General features: G+C 41.0%; 1 protein-coding gene across 4 annotated transcripts in view; it reads right to left on the bottom strand.

Annotated features, from left to right (window-relative positions):
- The window catches only part of MSRA (methionine sulfoxide reductase A), a 423,682-nt gene that overhangs the window by 142,357 nt on the left and 254,088 nt on the right, over positions 1-27,237 (bottom strand). For all 4 annotated transcript variants that reach the window (XM_055299897.1, XM_055299894.1, XM_055299893.1 and 1 more), the window contains one exon: positions 7,148-7,252. In XM_055299897.1, coding sequence (XP_055155872.1) covers positions 7,148-7,252 — 105 coding nt within the window. The remainder of the gene's footprint in view (positions 1-7,147; positions 7,253-27,237) is intronic.

The raw sequence follows: 27,237 nt of genomic DNA, 5'->3' as shown, positions 1-27,237 counted from the left end.
CAGACCTGGTTAGAGCCGTATCTCCTCTAACCCCAGGGTCCATGCTCTTAACAGATTTGATTGAAGATGCTTTAATTAAGGAAACATTTTAATTAAGATCTTCAGAAGAGTGACTGGGAGTTCATTGCCAGCCTCGAGTGAAAGACTATTTTAGTAAGGATATAGGTTCAGCTGTTGTAGAAAAGGGGGGAGGAAAAAAGCCAAACCAAACCAAATAACAGCAGGTTAAAGAAGATAGTTCTTGCATAGAGTCCAGCCTGGGATGGTAACTCTGGAATCTTCTAGCTTGTAGCTCCACAATTTTAAGGGTGAGGCCTCTATCGCTATGGTCCAAGCTGGTTCACCACTACCTCTACACACAGTTTGTGGGAAGGGAGGAAGAGAAAGAGAACATTCCTTGCTCTAAGTGCATATAACCCAGAAGTTGCACACCATCATCTATACTCATGCCCCAGAAGTCGGATCTTTGACATGTGGCCATAGTTGGCCATCAGGAGTCGAGAAATTTAGTCCTTATCATGGCTACAAATCCAGTTAAAATTCCAACCCTACAGAAGTGGGGGAATTGATACTGGGCTCAACTAGCAGTCTTAGCCCACAGGCATCTGCAAAAAGGCCACTGCTCCCTCAGGAGTGCACTGGAGGATTCCCCCACCTGTAGCCATAGTCCCCTGAGAAGGCCTGGAGTTACTACAAGAGGTGCAAAATCCAACCATGCAGCAGGCATTGCCTAGAGTCTGCAGAATGCATTATGCGTGTGAGCACTTCCATTTTCCAGTGGTACGTGACATTGTGGAGGTTAATAAAATAAGCATTCAATTTAAAGTGTAATGAAATTCATAGGGGCATCTTAATATATTTGCTTTAAAAAGGTTACTAAGAACACAACTATATCACACGGGGGATCCATAAAATCATTTGTCCTTAGAAGAGGTCTTCCTAGCAGGAAGTCTGGGCCCCTCTGGTACAGGGGAAATAAAAGAGCCTTGAGCTTTTGACAGAGCAGGGTGCAAATCCTACCATCCACATCAAGCAAGACTGTCAGTCTTTGGAGCCTTATTTCTTCTTTTCTGTTAACGGGGTTACCGTGAACCCCACTTCATCAGATTGTGGTAAGGATTAAATGAAATTATAAATTGAAAGCATCCATCACTAAGACTGACTCATAAGAGGTGCTTAAAAAATTGTTCTCCCTTCTCCCAGGATTGAGGAGAATAAAACAGGTTGCAACTGAGAAGTCAGACTTTTGAGATCAAGCAGAAATCTCCCTACATTGTGTGCTTGTGCACTTGTGGCTTGGCCTGAGGTATGTGTCTGTGCCTCACATCCTCAAGCAGGATCGGGATGGAAATGGCGTGTGATTCGTGCACAGAGGGCGCTAGGTGGAGGGATACAGATCAAGCATTAGAGGCTGCGGTCTGATCTGGTTCTCTGGATGAACAGGTCACCAGCAAAGTTAAGGAGCCATCTGTCCCTCAGCCTCACAACCACCGCCGACACCAGCAGCTTTTCCATTACAGAATGACAACATCAACAATGCTGAAATCTTTCCCACTAACAGGAAGGACAAAAGAAACAACAGTGTGGTAGAAAACCCACACTGTTGTAGGTAGAGGGTAAATATTTTCCCACAGAAATCAAGGATATAAAAATAAACCCACTGAAATCATACTGTTGTATTGAGAAGGACATAGCAACAATGCCTGGCACTTGCATGGTACTTAACCATTATCAGGTTATTTTCACATTATTCCATTTAATTTTTATGACAACCCATGACCTATGAGTTATAGACATTAGTATCCCTTTTTGGCAGATGAGAAAATAGAGGCTTAGATTGAATAAGTGTCTTGGCCGAAGTCACGCAGTTAGGAAGGGGTGAGGTGCAGCCTAGAATCCAAATCTCATCTCAGGCTCTGCCATGTTGTCTGGAGACTGGGGAGTTTGGATGCCACATGGTCAGGACTGAGCATACTTGAGTCTATCCTTAGAAGCCTGGAGGCGTCATATTTGTCCCATGGGTACAACAGGACATATAAGTTTAAACAGTGATATCTGAATGCTTCAGCAAAATAGAAATTTTGTGGTAATTGGCAAATTAAGAGAAGAGACTATTCCAATTACTGGCCAAATCTATAATGACACTATTAGGTCTGCGACTTTGCCTGAAGCCAATCCATTGGGTAGCTCTCTCTCAGGACTCATTGCCTATTGGCTATGAAATAGCACAGTATATACTATCTTTAAAATAGTATCTTTAAAAGCCTACACCTTCTGATAGCTCTCTTGCCTGCTTTGCTCCTTTCCAAATGGCCAACTGAGAGAATTTCCTCCTTTCCAGGAGGTCAGATACCATGAGAGCTACTCCAGTACTGTGAAGCAGTGAAGGATAGGCAGGATTTTCTCTGCCTAGTCTATGCCATGAAGATCTAATTTAACTGAAAAAGGACTTTAAGCTGAAATTCTTGCTGTTTCTACCACAGTAAATCCTGAACATTAGCAAGAGTCCCCACATTTGCACATATCATCTAGGATATTGCTTCTCTCACAAAACGAAGTAAGTCATAACTAAAAAAAATTTAAGTGACCCCTTCAAAGGTTTCATCACTTCATAAACAAAGTACTAAAGTCTTTCAACATGTCAATTAAAATACATTTCTCTTGGGGCATTTTCTGTTGAGAATCATGTGTTTCCTGGGCAAATCTTCACATCAAAGGTCAATGACTTCTCAAGGTTATTCAAGGTTTTTTTGATTGTTTGTTTGTTTTTTAAGGATTTTATTTATTTATTCATGAGAAACACAGAGAGGCAGAGACATAGACTGAGGGAAAGCAGGCTCCCCACAGGGAGTCCAATGCGGGACTCAATCCCCAGACCCAGATCATACCCTGAACTGAAGGCAGAAGCCCAACTGCTGAGCCACCCAGACGTCCCAAGTTTACTCAAGTTTTGTCTTTTTGTTTATAAGCAATTCTGGCATAGGCAACAGTATCCCTTGCACAATTATAAAAATCACTCTTACTTCTGAAAATAACCCAGAGTGGGCCATTGCTTCACAGATGAGTCTCCACCAAATCCAACATGCTATTATCTTCTGAAACGTCCACTCTCTGAGTAGAACCAGTCAGTCTTACGTGTCTCTATTTCCTTCATCTGTTCTAATGGGAGGTTCTCTTTTCTGGGCCACTTAACTGTAGGATAAGTGACAGGTGTCACCATGAGACTTCAGTAGAGAATTTAGAAGTTGTGTTCAGATGGCCAAGTTCAACTGCATCCCAGCTAGCTCCTGCTTCATGCCCATCTTTCAGGGAGTGGGCTTCAAATTCTTAGCTCAAAAAAATTACATGTGACCACATATTTCGGACCTTCAGCATTCCCTGAGAATATGAAATTCATTAGCACTAGAGTTCTTCTGAACTTATGGCGGGTTTTTTTGTTTTTGTTTTTGTTTTTTGTTTTGTTTTGTTTTGCTTTGCTTTTAAAGCTCTAGTGTTAACATATACTTGTATTAATGCTTTCAGGTTAATATTTTGGTCTTATATACATTTATCTGAATGCTCATCTGATCTCAGTACATTTGGATTAAACTATTTTCTTCCTATAGAAATATGCTTTCTCTGTGCATTGGCCAAGAAGTTAGAGACTGCTGCTTTTTACAGACAACTTGGTGATTTAGTATCACTTGACAGAGTGTCTGGCAAACAGAGTAGACAAAAGATAAATGTCATTAATGACTGTCTTTCACAGTAGTTTAGAAATATTAAGATGATCTGATATGTATTCAGGCCATATAACCCAAATCTTAAACCCCAATTCTTAATTCTGAATTCCCAAGGAACGCCCCCCCCCAGTCAAACTACCAACAGGTCTTAAGGAAATCTTCAGTGTACTACACTCCATGTCTGAGTCATGAGTGGATAGGATTATTAACCAAATGGCTTTAGACTTCTGATTTATAGAGCTGAATGAACATGGCTACCTAATAAAGCACATATAATGATATGTGTAATAACATGCGTAATATAATAAGCACGACGATTAAGTTGAATGAGTGGATTAGCAAGGATTTTTGTTGTTGCTGAAAATAACAGAAACCCAACAAACTAGCTTATGATGTAGGAGGAGGAGGGTAGGCACCTAATTTCTCTGGAGGACCCCAGGCTCCTGAAGATTCTCTCTTCCCATCTCTTGCCTCTCTGTGTCTCTACTGAGACACCTCCTCCCTTGCTTCTCCTATGGACAAGCTCTTTCCACATACAGAGCACCTCCACCTTGGTGTCCCCAGAAATGGGAGAACACCTTTTTCTTTCACATAATGGTCCCAGGGAAGGACTCCAAATGGTTGTGGTTGGGTCACAGACCCACTCCTTGAATTCAACACTGTTGCCAACAGGAAAAGATACTGTGATTGACCAGGCCACAGGCCACTTTTCAGAAGTATCACAAGAAACTTGGGAATGCAGATAAAGACTGTTACCAGGGCCTATTACACTAAACTATCCAACAAAAGTAATCCTAATAATAACGTGGGAAGATCAGATATCCTGTGATTTATATCTGTGAATGTATACACTGCATCAGGAACTATTCTAAGCAGAAACAGACATAGGCAAGGGTAGAAAAACTCTCCCTTTACGTGCATAATTTGTCTAAAAATCAGTGTAAAAAATATGTCACTCAACAATTAAATCCTATTGTCCATGAAACCCATCAGCAGTAATTTCATCTTTTGACTTATAGAATTGAAGCTGAAGATTAACCAGGTGACCTCTTAAGTCTCTTCCAGTCTATGAGTCTACAAACCTTCTGTTAGAATCAAAATACCTCTGGAAGAAGAGTATACCAAGCTATTACTTTATTACACAGTGTTATGGGTTGAACTGTATCTTCTCCAAATTCCTATGTTCAAGCCCTAACCTTTAGTACCTCAGAATATTATCCTACTTGGAGATAGAGTCTTTAAAGATTAAAATTTAATCAGGTCATTTGGGCAGGCTCTAATCCAATCTGACTGGTGTTTTTATAGAAAGAGAAGATTAGGACAAAGATACGCATGGAGGGAAGACCATGTGAGGACTCAGGGAGAATGCAGATGTCTACAAGCCCAGGAGAGAGGTCTCAGAAAAATCCAACCCTGCCATGGCCTTCATCTCGGACTTCCAGCCTTTGGAACTGTGAGAAAATAAATTTCTGTTGTTTAAGCCACCTAATCTGTAGTGTATAGCAAGTATAGTATGTGTATAGTATATAGCAAATAATACACACAGTAAACAAAGAATTTCAAAGAGGACTGAGGCACAGTTGAGACAAATTTGATACATGAGATGGGAAGACCAAGAGATTCTTTCAAGGTTCAGTTTTAAGAGTAGAACTCCCCCTAAGATTCAGAGGCCAGTATCTAGTGACATAATTAACTGAAGTGTGCTGGTAAAGATGTGATAAAAATAGGAAAGAAGGTAAGAGAAGGAAGGAGAGAGAAGTGCATGACAGATTTTGCCCTTTTTGAAATCTTGCCAGAGCTAAGCATAAAATGATTGTATCAGGACATGACACTATGGATGGCCTGGCAAAAGGCCACATACCCAATCTTGTGGGCCTGTGAGCAACCTGTCCCCTACATGACTTCAGGTTCCCTGGGCTCCTAATGTGTGTCTCTATGGAGAATTTTGGAGCTCTGAGCATCCTGCCCTGACCTTTGGCTTTGAGAGGCAAATGCCACCTCACCAGCATAAGCTCTTAGCCATCATCACTCTTACACTGCTTACCGTCAGAGCTTCCTGCTCAGCCAACCTTAAGTTTGTCAGGCTTAACGTTTTTCATATGATAGGCTTGGTCCAGTAGTCCAAAACAGGGTGACATCTGAAACTTCTGATTATAGTATTCTTACCCTACCAGTCCTCTACTTCCCTTGCCCCATACCTCATGGCTCTCCTGCTAGAAACACATCTCCAACCCCCCCCCCCTCCACCCACTGCCCCACCATCAAATCAGGAAAGCTTGTTCCTGGCCTCCTTTCTAGGCCTTCACCCACCCTGAGGGATTTGCCTGGGTCCTGTACCTGCATTACCCTGGCTCATTTATCATTTGCTACTCTTGACTTAGCTCTGACTTTTGCCCTCTAGCAAATCATGCAGGCACTGGGTGGTACTTAGAACCAAAACTCAAGACCCACCACTCTGTGTTGCTGGGGTTCTATTTAAATTCCACCACAAAGAACACTGCACATTTGGAAAAAGACAGATCCCTTCTTCAGAAATAGCCAACACAGCATACCCACTACCAAAAAACCTGACACCAAAAGGAAAATATTTTTGTTAAATGGACTGATTGCTAAATGAACAGGGTTTGTGAAAATCACTTCTATTATATAGGACTTTTCAGTTCATAAGCCTCATAATATCAGATCATCATATTGGCAAGGCAGTGCTTGTAAGGCTGTTAGGATGAAATCTGGAAATTGCTTCATTATTGAATATTACAAATGATATTCGCCAACAGGGGATTTTTGCTTGTGTGCACATTCCAATAAAATTTCTGGCCACTATTGTTTATAGCCCAAATATATTAATATCCCCCATATAACAAAATCCAAAGAAGACGAATGAAATATTTAAATAACCCAAGCACTGTGGACATACTGAATACTGCATTTTACCTTTATGTTCTCTCTCTCTCTCTCTTTTTTTTATCACCCACAGACATTAAAAAAAAAAAAAGAAAGAAACCTGATAACGTCAAAAGATGAGAAAGGCTAAATTCAGGGAAATAAAGGAACCATAAATCAGGAAAACTTTGGAGCTGCTAGAAAGACACTTTAATTTTGTAGACAAAAGACGGCATTAAGGAGGAATAATGCAATAATCAAAGGTGAACGAATCTCTATTGTCTGGCGTCTTTCTCTGTGGGAATCTCCCCACCCCTGACAGCTGTAAAGGGGGGAGGAGCGCAGACTGTGGCTGTGCCTTTATTCTCTCCACCCCCTCCCCCATTTGCTCCCCAGCCCCTCCTCCCCTCCGTCAATAAATGTCTGCAATCATATTCTTGAGCTCCTGTGTGATTTCAAGGTTCATCTCTTCCATGCAGCTCAAACACTAATTATCCCAGCTGTAATTAGTAAGATAATTAAATACTGGCTCACTCATCTACCTTGGGTCGGGTCATGATTCTCCCAGAAGACCTTGAGCAGTTCCTCAAAGCTGATGTGTTCTGGCTGGTACACCACTCGGACTACTTCTGCGTGGCCAGTGTTTCCTTGAAAGAAACAGAACGTACAACCAAAATTTACTGACAACACCAATGTACTACAAGTTATCTGCTTCCAAAGAACCACCAGACCAGACCGGGGCTAAAATTCTTCCCTCCGAAGGAAGGGTGGGAGCATAACTGTACGTTAGCTAATGATTTCATAGAAGTCTGTCACTGGTTCTGTCTCCATAAGAGCATACAGTTGTCCTCTGGCACAAGGATGTGAGGATGATGACTTCTCATCATTGTGCTCTAATTTTTTCTTTCATTTCATGAGAAAACAAACTCGAGTTTTCATTTCTTTTTTTATCTCACCCCTATGAAACAGTATGGATCCAGCCTGACATACTGCTCAGGGTTTGAAGCTCGGTGAGGGGAATGAGCCAATTTATTTTTATCATCACTCCACGCTATATGCAGTAAGCGCGGCTGCACTACAGGGTGACATGGTGCCAGATCAAGAAACCTGTAACAAACAGGCTTATATCTCATTCACATCAGATAAATTCATTAACGGGGGGACATATTTGCTGTGCTGTTAACATAGAGGCAAGGGTCAGGTTCACATACCCAGCGGGGTGGCAAGTGTTTTCTCAGCCTAATTTGTCTCTGTGGTAAACAAAACTACCACAGCGAAGGTCTCTCTGTTAGCATGCCCACTCTCAGAGGTGGTCTCCAGTGTTCTGTAGATCAGGAAAGTGGGTATTTGAAGTAGCACTTCTACCTATGGAATTCATGCCCTCCTTATTTTACAGTGTTAGAATATAGTAAATAATAGGACCTTCCATACATATCTATTTAAATTTGTTTTACATCTCTTTCCAGTCACCTTATATGCAGTAAAGAATTTAGCCTTGCCCAGGGAGATACCCGGCCTTTCTTTGCTTTGGCCTCTGAAGGTAATCTATGTCATATCTGACAGGAATGTCCTTTGTTAAGGTGGGGCTGGCCACAGCAACAGTCTTAGGGTGGAAGTTGGCCACTTGGAATCTTACAGTAGGGCTGGCCACACCCAACAGTGTTATGGTCACGGCCAGCTGTGCCAGACAGACAACCATGTGCTGAGACTGGGGACTTTGGGTAACAAAGAATCAGCTGACCCAAAGACAGTTCAACCAGTGGGCAATCAATCAATAATACCTATGGAATGAAGCCCTAATAATAACACATGGAGGACAACACAGAAATTTGGCACTGGAACCCTTCTAGACTCTGCCCTATGCAGATTCTTCATTTGGCTGATTTTGATCTGTATCCTCTCCCCGTAATAAACTATAACTCTGAGGATAACTGTTCTGAGTGAGTTCGTGAGTCCTAACAAATCATCAGACCTCACAGTGGTTTGGGAATCCACTGAACCTTACCTTAGTTTGCAAAAGTGTTTGCCCATAGGTTGGTAATCTCACCTTAATTCTCACAATGATTTTACCAATGGGAAAACGGAAAAACATAGAAGTTACATTTGCCCAACGTCACATAGAGCTGAACCATAACTTAAACACTTTCTGTTTTTTTGTCTAGGATTCCATCCAATAAACAAACCAAAGAAAGCAAAGTGAACACGAATCCACAAAATGAATAAAACATATATTTATTATCTTTCATATTTTTTAATATTTAATTTCTGATTGTAGAAATAATAATTTACAAACAACATGAAGCTTAGAAAATTACAGAAGTATAAAAAAGGAAATAAAAATCACATATTACTGGGTTATGGGCATTAAGGAGGGCACATGATGAGATGAGCAGTGAGTGTTATACTATACGCTGGTAAACTGAATTTAAATAAAGTTTTTAAATCACATATTATATTTTGGCCACATAAAATAAGTGCTATCAATCTTTTTTACACATCTCTTTCTGTATATGTACCAGAGATACACAAGTGCACGTGGGCTCATACACACCCACATACCACCACACCAGGCACAATTTGCTTTATTTATTTATTTTATTTTTTTTAAGATTTTTTATTTTATTTATTCATAGAGACACAGAAAGAGAGAGGCAGAGAGAGGCAGAGACACAGGCAGAGGGAGAAGCAGGCTCCATGCAGGGAGCCCAACGTGGGACTCGATCCCAGGTCCCCAGGATCACATCCCGGCCGCAGGCGGCACTAAACCACTGCGCCACCGGGGCTGCCCCAATTTGCTTTATTGTGATCGTGGCATCATGCTTCTTTTCCACTTACCAGAATATTATGAATATTTTCCCATATCACTGAAATTTTTAGGAAATGCTACTTATAATGACTATATAACATTCCAAAGACGTTTGTGCTATTATTCAATCATCCCCTGTCATTGGAGGTTTAGACTGGATCCTATTTTTATCAATCAGTGTAAATATCTTCACATTTCCAAGACTGCCTCAAGCCACAGTTAACCTAAGTGGGATTTCTAAACCAATGCTTACAAACATTTTTAAGTTTCTTGATATCTAGTGCTTAGCTGCTATTCAGTAAAGTTGACCCAATTTCTCTCCCTATTGACAGCATATTTCAGGGCCAGTCTCAGTCACTATTACAATGTTTTTAACTCTTCACAATTTATAGCTGGATAATAGTGTCCATTTTATTTTCAATGGATTTAATTATGGTAAGGTAAAAAAAAAGTCATGTTTATTAATTTTAAATTATTTGCTCTAAGTTTTGTAATATCCTTTTTATATTGGGTTATTAATATTTTTAATTAATTGGTCATTCTACATAATTTTAATTGAAATACTACAGTCATGTAAATAAGCAAATAAACAGATTTTATATTCACAGATATGAAAAGAATCAAGAGAATTATGGGAAGAGATTATTAAATTTAATAGTAATGTTATTATAAAACACTGCTGATCCTACTTTAAAATCTTATTTTGTATTTTGAAATCTTTAAATGAATGATTTAACTACATAAGAATTAAACTCTAAATATTAACAATAGCAACAATACATAACAAGCATGACAAATATTTTGGTAAGAAAAGCATAGAAACCATACTAGAAATATAAGCAAAAGACGTAAACAGGCAGGACACATAGTAAGAAATAAAAGTAAATCAAGATTGAAAAGTGCTCAACCTTTTCATATTGAAACATAAACATAACATCTCTCATTACATTTTGTAAAACTGCTTAAAAACGTACCTAGTGCTGGTGAGGAGACTATGAAACTGGCACCCTTACTTGGCTGGTGACAGCATATACAACCATGCCCTTTCCAACCCCACAGGCATATGTATCAAGAGCCACAAAGATTAAAATTAACTCCTTTCCCTAAGTGACCTAGAAAATCTATCTCAAAGATACAACCCTAAATAATTGAAAAGATACATATATGAAAAAAAAAAAGTCACTCTATCATTACTACAATAGTGGAGTACTATAAGAAATCCAAAAGTCAAATAAAAAAAGAAACCAAGTATGGGATAGCCACATAATAAGTATCATGTAACCATTAAAACAATGTCCTAACCCTAGTAAAAACTATTACCATTCACTGAAATCTAACAAAATGGGCAGGCACTTTACCTACTTGATGTTCTTTAATGCTCAAAACAATTTTTCCCAATTATTTTCTATTGTGGAACATAACACATAGCAAAATTTGCCATCTTAAACATCTTTTAAGCATACAGTTCAGTGGCATTAAGTACATTTGCACTGTTGTGCTCCTATCACAATCATCCGTTTCCAGAACATTTTCATCTTATAAAATTGAAACTGCATCCATCAAATACCAAGTTCTCATTTCTCTCCTACCCCCAACCCCAGGCAACCACCATTCTACTTCTGTCTCTATGAATTGGAGTGCTCTGGGTACTTCATAAAAGTGAAGTCACACAGTGTTTTTCATTCAGCGTAATATCCTCAACGTTCGCCCATGTTATACCATGTGTCAGAATTTCATTCTTTTTTAAGGCTGAGTAATATTCCAGGGTGTGTGAGTAGACCACATTTGGTTTATCCATTCATCGGTCAGTAGACATTTGGGTTGCTTCCACCTTTTGGCTACTGTGAATAACGTTTCTATGAACATGGGCATACAAATATTTCTCACAATCATTTTAAAAGAGAAATGTGGTCTCCATTTTAAAGATGAGGCAACTAAGTCCTCTCCACAGTTTTTCTCACTCAGCATCCCACAACCTATAAGTAACAGGATCTAGTGAAGAGTCAACCAATGAAGATCTCGTTTTATGACCACAAGCCAGGCTCCTGATTGTAGACCCCTGAAGTCACCAAGTGACAGCAAATGTTACATAAGCAGTGGCCCATATGAGAAATCACGGCTGTAGGGTAATTGACATCCAGGCTGTCAAGACTATTTTCCAGGATTAGGCTCTTTTTTTGTGGTAGCAATATGGGGTCAGGAAAGATTTCTGCAAACACTTTTAGACATAATCTGAGCACTGACATTATTTGTGGAGAGGTTTAAAGAAGCTTGGTTGTTTAAAAGAAACTACTACCATTAAAATTCAACATCCATCTGCATTGACAAACAGTGGGGAGAAGCCCTCGCCAAACTCACCTTTAAGTTTCTTTATTTTATTTCTCCAAAGTACAAGAGCCTGTGTAAAAATACACAGTGCAAATGATCAAAAGGATTAAGGGGCTAGAAACCACTTACAGAAATGCCCAGGCCTCCAGGAACTCACCAATGTGCTAGGCTAATTTGATTCCCGAGACCAATCTGCAAATACTTTCTGGTGCTTCCAGAGATAAAAGGCTATATCTTAAAAATACTTTGAGCTGTTTCTTCATATAACATCGTGCAAATAGCATGATAGATGTGATGTGCAAACGTGCTTGTTAACAATGCACAGCAGCGTTAGAGGTGTTTTAACACTCTCTTAACACTGTTGTTCAAAAATATCTTGAAAGGAAATGAAAAGGACAAATGTCTCCTCTGAGCACTTCCAGTGTTGCCTTACCTCATGACCCCAAAGAAAGGTGAATGAATGCAGAGGGGCACGTTATGGGCAATTCATTGTGTACATGTGTCAGTACATGTAGGACTGACACAGGTGCTAAGGTGAGGTCCCAGCCAACACCTTCCAGCCCCAGTAGGAACCGTAGTTGGGCCTTTGTCCACACCAGGCAAGCACCCAGATTCTCACTCTTGATGAATTGTGATGAATCATGTGTGATTCCTCACTGCAGAATCAGAACTAAAAATGACAGAGGTTTGGGATCCCTGGGTGGTGCAGCGGTTTAGCGCCTGCCTTTGGCCCAGGGCGCGATCCTGGAGACCCGGGATCGAATCCCACGTCGGGCTCCCGGTGCATGGAGCCTGCTTCTCCCTCTGCCTGTCTTTGCCTCTCTCTCTCTCTCTCTCTCTCTCTCTCTGTGTGTGTGTGTGACTATCATAAATAAATAAAAAAATTAAAAAAAATAAAAATGACAGGTTTAATGAGAAAGTTCTTTTTTTTAATTTTTTTTTAAATTTTTATTTATTTATGATAGAGAGAGAGAGAGAGAGAGAGAGGCAGAGACATAGGCAGAGGGAGAAGCAGGCTCCATGCACCGGGAGCCTGACGTGGGATTCGATCCCGGGTCTCCAGGATCGCACCCTGGGCCAAAGGCAGGCGCTAAACCGCTGCGCCACCCAGGGATCCCGAGAAAGTTCTTAATTCAGGTAAAAAGCCACCTCTGGAAGCAGGTAGGAAGCTCGTCTCCCTAGACAAGCTGTTACCTACTGTGCTATTATAGCTGTCGACAATGTCTTTTGGACAAGAACCTTTATTGGTCAGAGTCTGTGGTACTCAGGAGACAGTGCAGAGCCTCCTGAACTGAGAAGAGTGGAAGACTCCCACTGCCCCCTGGGCTGCAGTTTTCAGGATATGTGAGGCCACCTCTGTCAGGTCAAATAGCCACAGGCCAAGAGGTGGCAGTCATGAGTGGTCAGAATCATACCGCTACCGAGATAAGCAAGTGAGCTGGGGTCAAGAGTTAAACTCCAAATCCTCTGTAGGAATGGTGGCCCATCCCCAACAGGGTGGGCAAATCTGATGCAGAGGAGATCTCCATAAGGAGAATGAGCAGGACCATCTGTGCCATGGCCAGGTTGAGCCTGTGAGGGGCTCCTGGGTGTGGCATAGAGCCTGCCCAAGAGGGGCTCCGAAGACAAGCCAGACAGCCCAGACCTGCATGGGTTGTGTGGATTTCCAGGTCCCAGTATGTGAGGGAAAGCCTGGGAGTGAGAGCAGAGCCCCTGCCCTCTGGAAGGGAGCTTAACAGAGACACAGAGAAGAAAAGCAAAGAGAGATGGACTGGAGGTGGAGAAAGGAAGCTGCTGGCAAGATCTGGGCACATGGATCCCACTTCCAGTGTCAGGGCTCCTGGGGCTCTTTGCTGCTACTGTGGGGAGGGTCAGGGAAGGGGTCACCTATCTGGTCCCCGGCAGATACCCTAGCTACATGGGTACCCCGCTGCTGTGAGCAGGGCTTCTGCTATATCTGCACGGTAATGAGAGGCCTCCAGGCCTGCTCATTCCCCTCCCCATGTCATGATCCAACCACGGGCCACACACCATAGTCAACAGGTGCCTATCTGTCTACACCCAGACTGCCAGGCACCACTCAGGCCGAGAAAGCATGCAGCCACATGCTTGGGCCAAGCTGGCCTCCTGGGCTTGCCTCATGGCCACTTATCAGCTGTGTGACCTTGGCCAAGCTCTTCCTTCTCTGGGCTTTAGCTTCCTTAGCTGTGAAATGGGGATATTCATAACACTCACCTCAGGGACTACTGGGAGGATTAGTTCAAGAATCCACAGGAAGCAATTAGGGTAGTCTGACCTATGACACACATGGAAGCCCATCCAATACTAGCTTTATTCATAATAGTATGGTTAATATTGTTATTATTACTACTATTGCTATTATTTCATAATTGAGGGGGGGTGTCTGGGAACCTGTATTTTTACATGATTCCCCAGGCGATTCTTAATAGTAACTGAACTGTGAAAACCACTCATCTTGAGCCTGGTGCACTACTTAAGCAACTAGCCCTCAACCTCCACTTTCCTGAATCCAAGTACTTGCTGTCTCAGTTATCACGAAGTACTTGGATGTCCCACAGGCCTTAAGACAGTTAGGCAGACAGGAAGGGAAGGGGTGGGCAGGGCAGGGGAGGGGAGGGGAGAGAGCAGGGAGGGCACAGAGGAAAGGGGGAAGGATATTCACCCCTGTTAAAAAATAAACTGAAGCATATTGAACATCCTAAGTGTTTCCATGAGCAAACATCTATGCAAATAGGGCAGTGACAAACCGAAAGTGGTTAGGAGCACTCTACAGACAGGAGAGTGGGAAGTGGGAAGAAACTTATATAGAGAACATGTGGGAACAAATACAGGAAACTCTTTGACTGGCTAAAGCTTAAAGCTTAGTCAGTTGCTTGTGATTGGCTGTCATTAGCATTTTGATTTTGTAACCATAAGGCACTTGCACGCCTAGACTCCTGTTTGCTTATGTAGGTCCTACAGCATTAGAGCCACCTCAGTCTATGGGATGCCTGGGTGGCTGAGCAGCTGAGCATCTGCCTTTGGCTCAGGGTGTGATCCTGGAGTCCCAGGATCAGGTCCCACATCGGTCTCCCTACATGGAGCCTGCTTCTCCCTTTGCCTGTGTCTCTGCCTCTCTCTCTCTCTCTCATGAATAAATAAATAAAATCTTAAAAAAAAAGAGGCACCTCAGTCCAATGGCCTCCTTGTTTCACTAATTTAACACCCTTTACTATGGAATAAATGAGGATGGGTGGGGGAACAGGGAAATATAAATAGGAAAATACATTTAATAAATGTAGCACTTACTAAACACCAAGCATTGTTTTAAACTCTTGATATGTATTGATGAAGTTAACACTCACAAAAACCCTGAGGTAAGTAACAATCTTCCCATTTTTTGGAGGAAGATACTGAGATGCAAATAGGTAAAAGAAACCAAAGTCCTATACATATTAAGTGGCAGAGACTAGACTTGAACCCAGCAGGACATGATTCACAGACAGACAACTAGAGGGCAGCGTTAAGTAAGGTGGGTTTGTGAGTAGTCAGGGGTGCTTTGTGGAAGAGGACAGGGAAGGCAACCAGGGCACGGTCATGGCCATAAGCAAAAGCACAAATTCAGGAAGGACAGGCACAGGGAGCTCTTCTTTTCTGCCGCAGTGCCACAGACCTGCTATCATGTCCTGTCACTGGAAAAGCCCCTTAGCTGGCCCATCCTCCAAGCTCCCCTGCTCAACCCAACATAACCACAAACCCTCTGCATTTAAACATAGCACTGTATTATTTGCCAAGTTCCACAAATTCATTTTAGTATTATAGCCACCTTCCCTGTGCAATTAGCAAGATTATATTATTATGTACATTTTACTGATAAGAAAGCCAGGCTTAAGGAGACTGAATAACTTGCTGGAAGTCTCAGAGCTTGTAAGCAACTGACATGACAGAAAATTTGGCCATTGTCCAAGCACTCCACTTCCAGCTGCTTCTTCCATAACTGTCCTCTGCCCTGGGGTCCCAATCTCACTTCCCCACGCTCTCTCCCTGATCTAGACAGTCTGTATCCCCAACTCCACCTCTAGCTGCTCTAGTCTGCCAGCCTGACGTGCCCTCCCTCCACCTGCAATCAAAGCCCTCCCCTACTTTCAAGGTCCCCTTAGGTGCTGCTTCTTCCAGGAAGCCTTCCCTGAGTACAGGACCTGGAAGAGAGGTATGATGTAGTAGGGAAAGCACAGTCAGTGGAATCCTATGGGATCTACTTTGCTCAGATTTGGGCTTCCTGACTGAGTCAGGTTCCCTGGGAATCCTCCCCAGGTCCCTGTGATGAAAGAAATGATATATGTAGCAATTACCATGGGGGCACTCAGAAAATGGTGTTTCTCTTCCAAACACCACTGCTCTCCACCCCCCTTAAATTCTTCTTCACTTGGGATCAGTCTCACACCTTGTAACACTTGAGGAGTCCCGACTGGTTTTGAGCACTTGCTTAGTTTTTCTGTATAAATGGTGAATTCCTTGAGAAGAGGAGTCATGGAAATGGCTCTCCTCTGTCATCCCTCAGGATTGGGTACATGATCTGATATTACTAAATACATCAGAGTGGAGGATTCTTTGTGCTAGATTTTTCTACCTCTTATTCAGCCTTCATCTGGATGAGTGTCCACACTGGCCCCAGCACTGCTCACCTGCACAAGGACCAGTACCCTAAATGGGATAAAGTATAAATGCTCTGCTCTGCCTCTCTGCCCCTAACTGAACTCAGTGTAACACTTGCCACATGTCTTAAAATGGATGCAGCTACTACCTGGAGAAAGGTATTAGATACAACATTACTACCTTTATATCTGGGTCAACACACTGTTTTATATGCTCACTAAATTCCTAAATACTTGCTGAATGCCTACTAAGTTCCAGGCACTGCACTAAGTGCTGGGGATTCAATGGTGACAAATGTTAATAAGGTGATAACAAAAATTCCGCAGCCTGGGTACTGCCTGCAGTCTGGGCCCAGGTAAGGAATGGCTCTTTAAACGCAAAAGGCCTGACTTATTTTATTTATCCTACAGGGAAGATGACAGGGAGAAGTAAGCTATAGTTATTTTTTCCTTAAATAATAACCATTGCTCAACTCCCCTTATCTTTCCCAGCCAACAAGACCCATCCAAGCCATTAAACCAAATCAAAGAGCAGACAGAAAGATCCAGGTGTTTGAAGGGAATGGAGGAGCACTGGATGACTAATACCTCTCTTCTCCCATACAAGATTCAAAATACTACTTTTCTCTTGCTAATTAACTACAAAGAGGTAAGATGTCAGCTCAGTTTCATCTCCAGCTCCTGCAGATAGAAAATGTGATTTCCAACAATGTACTCATTATAAAAAAAAAAAAAATCCTAATACATCAAAATTGGGTGCCCTGTGGAGTTCATTATAGGATTTGAGGAGTGTCTATACTGTCATTTTATCTTTGCTTTTTTTCTTTTGTCTCATCAGTCACTTAAAGTGTCCAAAGAGAAATGTAAGCTTTAAAAAGCATCCTATTGATTGAAAAGTAGAAAAAGTACTGTTGGAGCAATTGCGTTTTTTTTTTTTTTTTGGCCTGCCGTGGGGAGACATAGTGGGGAATTTATAATCCTCTGTATTTAATACAGACACATTCTTTAGAGATTATTCTCTCAGAGAAATGCTATGAACATAGTTGAGCACTTGATAAGAAAATTCCTCAAGAAAACAAGAAACTACAACCATTAAACTCTTTATGCCACTGGACGTTTCTCACTGCTACAAAGCCAACTAGTAGGTAACCAGTCTAGAAGTGAGCAGCTGACTAGTTTCTGTATCCTACTTGCTGATTATAGAGGCTGACTTTCACACCCTTCAAGGTGTTTCTTCCAGAACATGAAGTATATGAGAGGCTCTTGTAGTTAGGTTGATTGGTGCCCATTTACTAGGCCAGCACCTGCTCCTAACCTACTATGAAGGGGACAGGCATTATGAGATATTAGAAAAACTAACCTGCCAAGAAGGCATCATGGTCCTCTTACAACCAAAAGAACAAACACACTTTTATTAAATGGCCTGATTAAAACTTCAAAGGGGATTGTACACTGAGAAACTGACTTCTCGATGCTTCTAAATGACACCAAGTCCAAAACAAGGTTTGCTTGTACCCTGATATCAGTGGACTGGACAAGAAGGGTGATGCCTTCAAATTGCACTTTCTGAAATGTATTCTCAAATTTCCCACTCTACCCCACACTGGAATTCGGACACAGGAGATCTGGGGTCAGGCCTAGGCATCTGTATCTTCACGAAGCTTGATTGGTGCTTCTGATGCGAAGTTGGAAGCGGGAACCATGAAATTAGGCATTTGTTATATACAGCTATAGCAAGGGAGAGGAAACCAGACAGAAGATTTTTTAAACAAAGTATCAGGATTATAAGGAACCTGAAAGGTCAACTAGCCAAATGCCACATTGTGTTTCACCCCACTGCAACATTCAGGTGACCATTTCAAGTAACAGGAGGCAAACTACTTCACAGAATATCCATGCCATTGTTGGACTGTCCCAATTGCTGGAAAGTTCTGCCTTTATGGAGTCAAACTACTCCCTTCTATTTAGTGTTCCAGATTGTGCCTTTTGAGGGCTAGTCACTCCTACACAGTGACTCTTAAAAAGGCTGAAAGTGTAGGACATCATGGTGCCATTAAGTGAGCACTGACTTTGAAGTCAAAAAACCCAATCTTGAGCACATAGTCTGCCAGATAAGCAGCTTAACTTCCCAATGTTACAAATTCCTCATCTGTAAAATGGGAATACTAAGACTTGTCCCCACGGATCCTAGCGTATGGTTGAGAGCATTCACTAACAGAAATAAAGGGAAAGCACTCTGGGAATTTACCAGTAGTAATCTAATCCGTGATATCAGGATTAGTCCTTCTATACCCATATACTACTAATGATAAACATGTCACCAGGAAAGTTCAATACGAAAAGCCAGAAACTTTCAAACCACTAGAATCTAGGTTAATACAAACAGAGCAGTAACAGACTGCTTTCCAAGCAAAGATAGGTTGCTTTGGGTAAGCTGCCAAGGGCAGGTTTTCCTAAAAGTGTATGTGTTCTGAATCCAAGTGAAAAGACTGCTAGTGAACCTTCACAATCATGAACTGAAAGGTCTTTAAAACCAAGTCAGATTTTTTTCACATTCTTCAAAAACTATTCTCGACTCATAATAACATGGGTGAGAAAAGGCAACTCAATTGAAGCTTGTCATTTCTCATACTGTGGCTGCTTATACAGAATTTCCAGAAGATCTACTTTAAGACATACAAAGATAATAATTGCCTATTCATTTTGAACATACACCACACTACAGTTGCTTTTTAAGTTCATGTGGTAGTAGCATATTCTCCCAACTTGAATGGTACATTATTTATAAATACCCCGCCCAGGAATGATTTGGCAGGATCATATAAGAAGACTTATTTAGATGTCTACATTCATTAACAATAAATGTAACTCTATGTTTAGTTTAAATATTTTTTAGAAGAATGGAACTCTGAACCAAGCCTTTAAATTTTGTGCATAACAGCCCCAAACTGAAATAGTATTGGTGGTCTGGGAAAACCCTTGGCTTTATCTCCTTAAATAGTACCAAAAGTACCAGTTACTTTGTACAAAAAAATCAATCCCACAGCCTTGTCTTGAAAGCATATCAATAATATGAGCGACCAAGGCTTAATCTCAATGTTATAACTATGTAAATATCAAATAGAAACTCTTTAAAATATTGGCACAATACCAAACCAGCTGATTCTACACATTCAGTCAAATATAGTCTAATTCAGGCATTCTTTTTTTAAAAAAGATTTTATTTGAGAGAGTGAGTGAGAGCAAGAGCATGCAAGCATGAGCAAGGGGATGGAGAGGAAGAAGCAGACTCCCCCGCTGATTAGGGAGCCCAACGTGGGGCCAGACCCCAGGACCCCGGGATCACTACCCGATGGCAGATGCTTAACCTACTGAACTACTCCGGTGCCCTAATTCAGGCATTCTTTTTTTTTTTTTTAAGATTTTATTTATTTATTCATGAGAGACAGAGAGAGAGAGACAGAGACCCAGGCAGAGGGAGAAGCAGGCTCCATGCAGGGAGCCCAATGTGGGACTTGATTCTGGGACTCCAGGATCATGCTCTGGGCCGAAGGCAGGCACTAAACCACTGAGTCACCCAGGGATCCCCTAATTCAGGCTTTCTTAATGGGAGTGATATCTCTCCCCAGGGAGAGAAAATTGGCTCTTCAGGGACAAAATCATCTTACATACCAAAATGCTGTGGCCCTTCAAAGTTAGTCTATAACTAACTAGTATATAAACAAAGTTAGTATATAACATATATATCTACATTAGTATATAAACTATCATAGAGTAGATCTGTGATATTAAATTTTTTAAAGATTTTATTTATTCATGAGAGACAGAGAGAGAGAGAGAGAGAGAGGCAGAGACACAGGCAGAGGGAGAAGCAGGCTCCACTCAGGGAGCCCAACACAGGACTCGGTCCTAGGTCTCCAGGATCACGCCCTGGACTGAAGGCAGTGCTGAACCACTGAGCTATGTGATATTAAATTTTAACAAGGGATAGAGGGAGACAATTAGGAAAGCAATGGCTAAAAAGGCTCCCTAGGGTGGCTATCATTTTTTTAAAAAATTAAGAAACACTGATCTCATTAATTCAATTAATACATCAATATAATCAAAATGGTGAAGCAGTTTGCCATAACTCCTGCCTCATTTTCACTTCTGGATGGGGTGTGTAATAGAACATGCCTGCCAGACGGGGGATTCACTCAACATGTACTGAGCACTCCTTTGGGAACAACTAATACAACAATGAAGAAGACAGCTCCTAGCCTAGAGGAGCTCCCTGTCCAGGAGGGAAGAGCAACATGTACATGGGAATGTAGAGGATAAAACAACGGCTCTCGGAGGGGGTACACTCAGAGTTCTATGGGAGCGCACAGAAGGAACAACAAGGCTAGCCTGCTCTTAATACTAAGCTTTACCATAGCCAAACTTAACCCCTACGCCTCTCTCATCCTTGGCAACTTCAGACTTGGCAGCCTGGACATGTAGGCAATCCAAAACACAAATGGGGAGGCATTGCCTTAGACTACATGCCCTTGCCTGTAATTATTTTAACTTACGAAGGGAAAGAAGACTCTGAGCAAAAATCTCATTGGTCCAGGAGACTAATACCAGGCACATCATGCTAGATGGGTGTATGTCCCAAAAGGAGTCCTATGGTAACTAACACCAGAGTCCCCAGTTTTGGACTTAAGGTAGCTTGTTCCATATTAATCCAAACTCTGCAACTGGACTTTTTGTGCCTTGAGATAAATAGTATTTAGTAAGTATAGGTTAATTACAAGAGTACTTTAGACTTGTGCAACATATTTTTTTAAGATTTATATATTTATTTGGTGGGGGGAACAGAGGGGTGGAGAAACTTAAGCAGACTCCACACTGAGTGCGAGCCTAACATGGGACTCGATTTCATGACCCTGAAATCACAACCTGTGCCAAAACCAAGAGGTCAGACGCCTAACCAATTGCACCACCCAGGCACCCCATGCAATATTTTTATAGATCACAAAATATTTTCATATGCACCAAATCTTCATAGTAACTACATGTACTATCTCATCCATTTTAGAGAAAACCAAGACTCAATGAGGTCAAATTATTTGAATTAAAGTCACTCAGAGGTAGCAGAACTTAGTAGGTTTGAACCAAGGCTGCAGCCCAGTCATTGATTCCATAGCCTTGATGCTCTTTCTCCATAAATACTGAGGCTGAGGGTAACCACTAAATGATTGCTGCCTATGGCTGCCTATAGATCCTAATTCATCTGGAACTTGATTGATATTGGGAATCTTTTAGTCTTGACTAGCATTTTTTTTGAAGATTTTATTTATTTATTTGAGAGAGAGAGAAAGTGAGAGCACAAGTGGTTAGGTGAGGGGCAGAGGGAGAAGCAGACTCCCTGCTGAGCAGGGAGCCCGACACAGGGCCTGATCCCAGAACTCCAAGATCAAGACTCAAGCTAGAGGCAGACACTTAGCTGACTGAACCACCCAGGCAACCCATTGATTAGCAGTTCTTTGATGATACCCAGTAATTAATTTACGAACCCAGAGACAATCTTGAACAAAAGCAAATGGTATCAACAATGAAGTGCTGAGACACTATGCCAAGGGCATTGACAGTGCAGTTGGAATATTCAGTTTGGATGAATTATTTAATTTCTCTGAGTCTCAGGTTCCTCACCTGCAAAGCAGTTACAATGAAAATGTCAAAAAATGCACTGTTTTACACACACACACACACACACATACACACAGGCTTTGTTAACTCTAAAGTGCTCCAATACTTAGTTCCTTCTTCTCATTCTCTCTATCGCCTCCTGGGGCAAGGCAAGTAATTTAGTAAATGTGAGAGCCTGACTCATGGCTATATGCACAGGACTAAGCCAATGATAGGAGAAATCCAAAGACACGTGATACAGAGCCTGCTCTTGGAGAACTCACAGAAATATTAACAATGCAAGGAAGGTCTTAGGTGCCATTGGAGGTCAGTGGTTTGGAAGTTGAAAGGAAAGACAACAGGGAAGATTTCATAGAGGAGGTGCACATGAACTAGACATTAAGAAATGGGTACAGTTTAGGCAGACAAAGCTAAGAATGCAGGTGTTTCATATGATGAAAATTACAAGCACCCCAGTACAGAGAAGGGAAACTGCAGAATGGATACAACAGCCCCAACTGACACCCACATCATTCCTTCTGGCAAACATGATGGCCAATGACCACAGCACCAGAATATATATTGCTCTCTCTGGTATACCTGCACCCTTCTGCTCCCACCAGTTTAAGGGTAACTTATCAAGTTGGTACCCAAACCTGTTAAGACCAATTGTACTTTATGTTGTGATTACAAAATGTAACTATTACATACAGAAGAAAAGAAATAGAGTTTTGTTTCTCTTAAGAATTCAGTTTAGAAAACTCAATACAAGGAAGTTGTTCAAAAACACTATGATATTAAGTGTGGGAAATTCTACTACATAAGATTGGGAAGGGTGGTTGCCAAGGGCTGGAGGACGGGGGAAATGGGGAGTTATTGCTTAGTAGGGACAGAGTTTCAGTTTTGCAAGATGAAGAGAGTCCTGGAGTTGGATGGTGGTGATGGTTGCACAACATGAATGCTAACTTAAAACTTAAAAAACTTACACTTAAAAACGGTTAACTTGGTAAATTTTATGTTATATGTATTTTACCACAATTAAGAAGAAAATTCAAAAAAAATGGGGAGTAAATCATAACAATCCAGATAAACCCTATGTTCAGATTGTTTCACACACATCTAAGTTCTCACTTGACTTGAAAGAAGCCAAAACTAGAAATTGTAGATAATAATAATCATGGCAAACAGTTAGTGTTCATTCTGTATGAAACACAGTTCTAAGCAGTTTACATATAATGACTTATTTAATCCTCCCAATAAGCCAATAGGAGAGGGGCTACTACGATACCCATTTTAGAGATGAAGACAATTTAGGCACAAGAGGTTAAATGCCATGAACAGGATCACAGCACCAATAAGAGGCAGAGCCAAAATATAGACTAAAGAGTCTAGATCCAGAGTCTATACTCTTACCCATACCCTCCCCTCACTGGGCCAGGGAAGAAAGACACAGAGGCACTCCAGAGAGAACTCACCATCAAAGGAAAGACACTGACCCCAAGTCCAAAGGTTGACACAAGAAGGTATGTTTATTTCAGTCCAAAAAAATAAATAAATAAAGGTTTCTGTAAACTTTTTTTTTCATGATTCACCCTCCCATTAATTTTCCCATTTAACCAATTATCATCCCAAAGAAGCAGCGGAGAACCATTTCTACTATATTCACCCTAACCAGAGATAGAGATACTAATGCAGCCCAGGAAGCAAGCCATCATCCCACACTGGTAATCCACAGGAAGGAATGGTTTCAGCTGCTCGAGCGTGACAGGAGCCAGTGGTTTTCCCAACAAGCACAGAGACTACGGAGACAGCTCTGAAGTCAGCTGATAATGATGTGCACTTTTCACATGACAAAATGTACGATTCACTCTGTGCCACCGGAACCTAAGGGAACATCTGGATGCATCTCACATGGTTTTATTGGAACAGAAACTCATGTAAGAAACCTTTCCTAAGCAAGGAGAAAGCTGTCTGTGTGTGTGTATGTGTGTGTGTGTGTGTGTGTGTGTGTGTGTGTAAGGTGAATACATGTATATCTGATGTGTCTGCACCTATCATTTGAATTGGCTGGACTCTCAGGGAAGTCTTCTTGGCTAGGTTTAAGAAAGCTTCTGGAATAAAGAATGAGACTTTCCCTCCTTTTGTCTTCAAAAGCAGTCTGTAAGTGCTATGCATTTTCTAAGGGTGAGCACTGACCTAATTTTTTTTTCTTTGGCAGGGGTAGGGGTGGAGGAAATTTAGTTAAATCAAATCAAGTCTTTTCATTAACAAACTAGAGAGGAGCTGATGAGAGCTATGGAAGCAATATGTTTTTCTGTATTTGATGGAGGACTCTGAATTTAAAGATCAAAAGTATAGATTTGGTGGCAAGAGAGTGAGTTGGTAAGAGCTACATTAAAGATAACCTTCTGCCCTGTGTGGGCTAGTTTGGTGGTAATGGGGTCTAGAGGCAAAGATTGTGATTAAAGAGGCATCTCTACTCTTCTGGGTTTACCCTCACCCTCGCCGCCATCACTCACTGATCAGAGAACAGAGGAGAATGTGCGTCTCAGAAGCACCATCATGGTTGCTTCTGTCATCTGAGATAGCACAGACAATTGGGCTGGATACAAGTGGGGCACACAATAGACACCCATCCCCCAGATGGCAATGGTTCTGGCAAATATGAGCTTCTCTCGGTCTGTTAGTACTAAAAAAACACCTGGATAAATGAACTTTATAGTTTTCACCTTGGTAGATATCCATTCTGTAAGGTCAGTATAAATTATATTCCTTAAGCACCGAAATGACTAACGAAAATAAGCCCAAAGTGACTTTCAACATATAAATTTCAAGCTGCAGACACATCAATAACTATTTCTGTACTATGTTCTCCATCTTAGCCCTCTGCAAATTAAGGATAATTGTACTTGCCAGACACTTACTTCAGAGGTTGGTGAGAGGATAATGTTTGTAAAGCTTGTTGGGTTTTGTGGATGAAAGGTTTCTGATTAGTACAAATTGTAAATTATTACTATTCATTAGAAAGAACAAATGAATTATTTCAGCTCCTAATGCATCTCTGACATCCACATGCTATTGTACACAGGAGGATGGTCTTGAAGAACACACCCTGTTCACAGCACCGCTATTAAACAAAACTATATCCCTCTACCTTAAAAAGAACACTTCAGAGCAGCCTGAAAACCCTGAAAAGTAAGTCTCATATTTCTTTGTCCCTTTATCTAAAAAGCAGAAAAAATATAATTAGAAACGTGGATAAGAAGCCTTCACTATTGTGCTTGGCTATAACCTTCAGATGTTTGGATCCCAGCTCGATAATGGCCATCGTCTTGATCAGGCCCCTTTACAAAGCAGGCTCCTACTTCACAGACAGGGTGGGGTCAAGGTCTCTGACACAGAGAATAAAGTAAAATTCTCCACAGAGGAGTCACTCTATAGAACCCAGTCATTGTGTAGATTTGATACCATTTTCCCCTGTGGCATACTGCCGGAAATCATCCCTCAAAGACCATTTCTTATCCATAGCATTTTCTAAGGTATGTTATATATGGTCTCCTTGTTCCTACATTCACTGCACTTGTATTATTTCGGGGCTCAGTTTTCTCAACATCATAGTCTAAGCCTCGTATGCTACTTAGTAAGTCCTGACATTCCCACGCTTGTGTCATGTCAGTCTGTTCGTATACAATTATCCATAAGGGTGGAAATTGGAAAATTATGTTCACGTCAGTGTTCATCATTAGTTTTCATTAAATATATCCTTTTTGATATTTATGTTAAACTTTGTTGTTCAACATTTCCAGTGACAGAGAGGGAGAGAAAAGAAGGAAAAGGATGAGAAGGACAAGAAGGAAGAGGGGAGAAGTGGAAGGGAAGGAGATAGAATAAGGATTGGCAAGTACAGATTAAAACTAAGTAGCTTAGAGCTATTGTAATTGGCAATTTTAATAGAAAATGCTTTCTTCGATTTTCTTTGGTAGGAGCTTTACTGAGATAAAATTCACATATTATATAATTTGCCCACATAAAGTATGCAATTCAGTGGTTTTTAGTATATTCAGAGTTGGACAACCATTACCACAATCAATTTTAAAACATTTTCATTGCTCCAAGGAGAAATTCCATACCCTTTAATTCTTATCCTCAAAACCTCCATCCCCTGTAGTCCTAGGCAACCACTAATCTAATTTCTGTCCCTATAGACTTCCGTATCTTGGAAATACACACATTTCAAATACAAGGAATCATACACTTTGTGGTCGTTTGTGACTGGCTTCTTTCACTAAGGATGTTTTCAAGGTCTGCCATACTGTTGCATGTATCAGTATCCTGTTCGTTTTTATTGCCAAATAATATTCCACTATATGTATATGCCACACTTTATTTATCCATTCTCCAGTTGAGGGACATTTGAGTTGTTTCTATTTTTTTTACTACTATGAACAAACAATGCTGATATGAACATTCATGCACAGGCTTTTTGGTGGACGTAGGTTGTTATTTCCCTAGGAGTGGGATTGCTGGGTCATATAACTCTATGTTTAAAAACCTTCCAAAGGACTGCCAGACTGCTTTCCAAAGACTGCTTTCACCACCGTCCTTTCCCATCAGCAAGGTATGAGGGTTACAAATGCTTTTTTTGATGAGATTATTAACTAAAAAGATCCCCAAAAAACCTTAAAAATTAAATAAAGTAAAAAAGAAGAAATCACAATAAAAATTTTAAAATACTTAAAGCCAAATTACAATGAAAACACTACAATGTTGAACAACATGAATTTGAACTGCATGAGTCCATTTTGCAAATTTTTTACACTACTGTATAGTAAATATATTTTCTCCTCCTGATGATTTCTCTTAACAACATTTTCTTTTCTCTAGCATACTTTATTATAGGAACATAACATATAATACACAAATCATATAAACTGTGTTAACTATATTACTGATAAATCTTCTGATAAGTACACTATTAGGGTTAAATTTGGGGAGAGTTAAGAGTTATACATTGATTTTTGACTGCATGAGGGGTCAGTGCCTTCAACCTCCACATTGATCAAGGATCAACTATACTATTAAAACTACTGGGAGCTGCCTGGGCACCTCAGCTGCTAAAGTGCTTGACCCTTGATTTCAGCTGGGATCATGATCTCAGGATGGTGAGATCAAGTCCCATATTGGGCTCCAT

This window comes from Nyctereutes procyonoides, unplaced genomic scaffold (genome assembly GCF_905146905.1).
Source record: "Nyctereutes procyonoides isolate TBG_1078 unplaced genomic scaffold, NYPRO_anot_genome, whole genome shotgun sequence".
Taxonomy (NCBI): Eukaryota; Metazoa; Chordata; class Mammalia; order Carnivora; family Canidae; genus Nyctereutes; species Nyctereutes procyonoides.
This window is presented reverse-complemented; position numbering and strand designations above follow the sequence as displayed.